The sequence below is a fragment of the Cololabis saira genome, chromosome 11, assembly GCF_033807715.1.
Source record: "Cololabis saira isolate AMF1-May2022 chromosome 11, fColSai1.1, whole genome shotgun sequence".
Classification (NCBI taxonomy): Eukaryota; Metazoa; Chordata; class Actinopteri; order Beloniformes; family Belonidae; genus Cololabis; species Cololabis saira.
In genome coordinates, this window is record NC_084597.1 from 16,364,193 (window position 1) to 16,369,029 (window position 4,837).

The following is a 4,837-nucleotide window of genomic DNA, read 5'->3' on the forward strand; positions in this document are numbered from 1 at the left end:
CTTAAAATCTTGTTGACCTATTTGGCCTCATCCCCTCTCCCTAACTAATCTTAAATAAAAACATATACAAACGAACACTTAATACAACCATCCTGCTTTCACTCAAGTTTCTTTATAATAATAATAATATTCAACCATTACTTTATACAATGTTTATAAACGATTTGATGCTTTTGTATGTTATAACGTATGATGGAAGTGAAAGGCAAAAACTCTGGAAACCTTGAAATTTAAAATAGGATCTAGCTTTGCAACCTTACCAGATATATTTAGAATTGATGTATTCACCTAAATGGGGTTAAAACTTGAATTTGTCTTGACTTAATGAGGGAATTGATCAATGCTGGCCAGTAAAAGTGTTTTATTTCAAATCCATAATGGTGACGCGTATTGGACAATGATCACTAACTCATTTTCCAATACTCCTACACCTGGAATCAGAGCCATCGAGTTAAGTGTTTAAAAGTTTAAAACAAAAATCCACAAAAGTCAGAAAAACATCTGGTGCCATTTCAGGTTTATTTTGATCAAACTCAACAGTAAATATCCTTCCTCCTAGTGTCCTGTTTGTTAGAAAAAAATGTTCCCGAGAGCAGCCTCATCACTCTTTGAGTGCACGAAAGGCCGCAGCTTGTTCCACATGTGACGTCATCTTCAATCTTGATGTAAAGCAAGAGTCCCCTGGCAGGTTGAGTTTTATACCAGCAAAACTGCATTAATGCAGCCATCGTTCTCTGGGTTATTTGTCACTTGGGCGTATTTACCTGAGAAACAGAGGAGATGCATTACTTACAGATTACACACATCGATTACACCAAGTATTTTTTAAACTGTGAACCATTAGTCTGACAAAAAAAACAAAACAATATTAATGTTGAAGCACATGTTTTCTTCTCCGCCAGTGAGAACTTTAAAGATACTGGTAATAAACCACTTCAGAAATGTGTATCTTTATCAGTCAGCATATATGAGCCTTTAAACCCACCAAGAAAAGTTTACATTGGACTGAATTATTCAAAAATCACCCATCATACTTATTAGAGCAGGATGTGACTGAAATAAGCAGAAGTGAGCGCTCACCCCAGATAACCTTTCCTCCCTGTGTAACCAGACCCAACTCGCTGACGTTGACCTCCACGACTGTTCCTTTCGTGATGACTCCCAGAGAGGTGTAGAGAGGCGATGAGGGGTTCTTCTTCACACCGAGGATGGGAAGACAGAATGTTGCTTTCAACTCTGGATGTGTGACGTGAGCCTTCTTGAAACGTAAACCCTTAAGAACGCAACAGGAAAGAAAGCAAGCTTTTTAAAGTGGGTTTTAGACACTAAAAACAAGGCAACACAGCTAAAGTCCATGTGAGGTAACTGTTAAGAGCCTGAAGAACATGAAGCATAAACCTTTTCAACTTTACTGTGATCCTACCATGGGTCTGATGAAACGTTCATACTTTGGAGGTTTACGTGTGAAGCCATCGCCAACAAAGCAAACTTTTGTGACCATCCTCTTCCAGGCTTTCTTCTGTCTTTTTCCAGTCTTGATGACTTTGAGAACTTCTGTCTCTCCTTGAGCGCGCACCTTTGGCAGGGGCACTTCCCATTTTCCCTAAACAAACAAGGGCACATTTGGGTTTATAAACCATTGTTGCTTCCATTAATCTGCATCTGTATCTGTTGACACTTACAGCCTTTTCTTTTCTCTTCTGCTTGATCATGTTGGAGAGGACCTTTGCACGGGACTGTCCCTCTCTGTCCAGAAGGTACGCTGGAACTGCTCCCTCAGGGGTCTTGTCGTCATTCTTCTGCTTGGTCTTCCTCTGTTCGTGCATTTTGATGCTGTAAACAAACATACAGCATGCTGTTTGTGTATTCGGCAGTGACTTATAACGTAAAACCATTTTCCTCCCAGTACACTCACGTCTTCTTCATCTGAATCTTCTCTGCGTGTCTCTGTTTGTGGTACAGTTTTGCCTTCAAGCCGATCATCTTCCTGGCTTTGTGGGACCTCTCGTGAGCCTCTCTGCTCTCCTTCTTCCTTTTCTTCTCATGGTGGTCCAGGCGGTAGCCATGGCGCTTCCGGTGTAACTCAATGTGCTCGTTCTGGGGCTACAAAAACAAACAAACATGCAATTCAGTTAAAACATTTTTTTTTCTTTTTTCAAAACTTCAATGAGAGCAGTGCTATTTTGAAGAGTATTCAGCATATGCTGCTGAACTGTGATGAAAGATGCGTTTCAATGACTTTCATACACGGCCACGGTCTCCTCTACGGCACACTGCTGTTTCATCCCCCCCCTCCCCCCGACTACTACGGACTGCCCCCCCATCCCACTCTACGTTACATTAAAGTAAATATTCCAACCCAGTAACATTTGTACAGACTCACATCCGAAACTTTAAAAACCCCATATTGTACATTTCTGTCTATACTGTTCATTTCTGTTCATACATTTTATCTGTCATCCTACGTCACTTTTTGTAAAGATTCATATCCAGCACTTTTTAATCCTCATATTGTACATTTCTGTTTATCCCTGTTATACATTTTACTTTATTCTATCTCTCAGTTTATCTCCATATATATTTGTTTGCTTTTATATTTTTATTCTTACTGTATTGCACCAATCACCACAACAAATTCCTTGTGTGTGTTGACAAACTTGGCAATAAACCCCATTTCTGATTCTGATTTAGTGTCCATTAATGAGTTTTGGTTGGTCACAATAATCCCAGCTTTGACCCTTAACATAACCTGCCTTTGTAACTTACCCAGCAGTGTTTGGGAAGCAGCAAGGCACAACTGATTTGGTGGAAAAGATCTAATAGTCTAACAGCACTTTTTTAAGAGGAAAATTTCACAAGAATTCAACGATACCAATGTTTATGCATAGGTAAATAAAAAATGTTTTCCTGATAACTCTGCTTATTAATGTTTGGATTTTGTTTAATTTATACTACACTGTTCCTCAACCCAGGTTCTCTGGGAACGTTGCCCTAAATCTTTTGGATGATGCTCTGCTCCAACACAACTGGCTCAAATTAGTCAGACATTCACAGACTTGTGAGGACCAAGCGTCAACCACTTTAACTTCTGGGTTGAGGCTCACACTGAACTAAGATTGGTTGCAGTTTCACATCTGGCTCCAAAAGCAAGTCAAGGAAGGAGCTGCTAGCCAAAGCTGACTTGGATTGACATATGGGGTGTGAGTTCTCGTTAGCTTTCTAAGCAATATGGCTGCCCTCAGTATGAACAAAAAGAGACTTCGAAACGTCTCTTCAGAAATCAATGGGTAATTTTTCTAAGGTGTAGATCTTGATGACAAGCTGATGGTGACACCGTGGGAGTCCTCAGCAGCTCCTTCAGCCAAAGACTGCTCCACCCGCGCTGCAAGAGGGAACGCTACACCAGCTCCTTCATCCCCACAGCCATCAGACTTTATAATAACCAACTGTAGCCACCCGAGTGCAATAACCTTTGCCCGCTAAATACCTCACGTATTTTTGCACATGTAAATATTATCCGTTTTTTTGTGTTTACTATTTTTTTCTCTTGTACATTACTCATTTTTCTACATTTTATATTGCTCTTTTTTGTTATTTAGCTATTTATTGGTTATTTCTATTTTAATTTTTTGTATAAACCGTTGAGCGTGTGTGTGTTTGGCTGCTGCAAGATTGAATTTCTCCTCTGGGAGATCAATAAAGTCTTCTATTCTATTCTATTCTGATCAGTTAAATTAAGTGTGTGAGTGTATATTTATATATGGGTATGTGTTGTAAGTATATGTGAATACATACACGTATACATATAAACACACAAAAATACACGTGCAACTTTGACTAGAAGAGTCTAGTGAAATTCTTCTTTACAGAGTCAGATCTTTACTAACAGGACTCAACTCTACTATCTGCTCTGCTATCACACATTAAATTTGGCATAACAACAATCTACAACCGTAACAAATTTAGAAACGAATAGTCACAGTTAACAGCAAAACATTTCACGCTTTTGACACCAACAATTTGCATTTTCACAAGATAAATAATAGCTTCACAAATCACAAACTCTGTTTTATATATTCTTTACTCGCTGAGACAATTTCTTTTCAGGTTTGAGCTATCATAATTACTCAATAAATAATAAATCAATCAATCAAAGCCATGAAGTATTTGATTGGAACCTCATAACAGAACCATCAGCAATGCAGTAATATTGTCCTACTTTGCCTTTTTTAACACAATAAAAGGTTTCATAAATCATAAACCATGTTTTACATGTGTTTCCCATCTAAGACATAAGTGTCTCCAAGTTTGAACACTGAAAACAGACTTCAGACAAGACAGACACGTGGACCGCAGCTAACACTAGCCCTGAATGCTAACGCGTTGAACCCTCAAAAACAAATCAATAAAAACTCTTTGAATCATCAAATTACTCACCATTGTGCTCTCGTTACGTTAGACTACGGTTTTAGAAGTCGGATGCAGTTACAGTTGAGGAGTACGCTGAATATTTGGTGTTTTTCTTTCGGGCTGGGGTCGTTTCGGTGTTGTTTTCCCCGGAGCCGACGTGTAGAGGAACTACGTCATCACGTCATTACGTCATCAAGTCACAACCTTTAACGCCTTCGAGTGAGTAGTCAAGATTAACTTTTCCATCACACATTTAACAGTCCTAAATCACGTTTCTTCAGTATCTAAAACCTCATTTCAATTTTTAAAACACTCAATTAATGTATATTAAGTGGTCAATCTATATAACATTAAATAAGTAGCAGGTTCGTATGCGGAACTATAATTAAAAAAGTGTCCAGAGGAAGTATTTTTAAGATGCACTCCA

The 4,837-nt window shown here is 38.7% G+C and overlaps 1 protein-coding gene across 1 annotated transcript; it reads right to left on the reverse strand.

The window, feature by feature from the left end:
- Nucleotides 1–500: 500 nt before the first annotated feature.
- Nucleotides 501–4,592, reverse strand: nsa2 (NSA2 ribosome biogenesis homolog (S. cerevisiae)). The gene is made up of 6 exons (XM_061733311.1): nucleotides 4,438–4,592; nucleotides 1,916–2,103; nucleotides 1,683–1,833; nucleotides 1,424–1,603; nucleotides 1,081–1,273; nucleotides 501–764 (listed from the first exon to the last, which is right to left on the reverse strand). Exons 1-6 carry the CDS (start codon nucleotides 4,438–4,440, stop codon nucleotides 697–699), a joined length of 783 nt encoding a protein of 260 aa, XP_061589295.1. The 5' UTR covers nucleotides 4,441–4,592; the 3' UTR covers nucleotides 501–696.
- Nucleotides 4,593–4,837: the final 245 nt, after the last annotated feature.

What these genes read in the sequence shown, in the direction of transcription:
- nsa2 (XM_061733311.1), bottom strand. An exon ending in AAGATTCAGATGAAGAAGAC is followed by an intron (nt 1,834 to 1,915) that starts GTGAGTGTACTG and finishes GTTTGTTTACAG; the next exon opens with CATCAAAATGCACGAACAGA. An exon ending in AGAAGAGAAAAGAAAAGGCT is followed by an intron (nt 1,604 to 1,682) that starts GTAAGTGTCAAC and finishes TTGTTTGTTTAG; the next exon opens with GGAAAATGGGAAGTGCCCCT.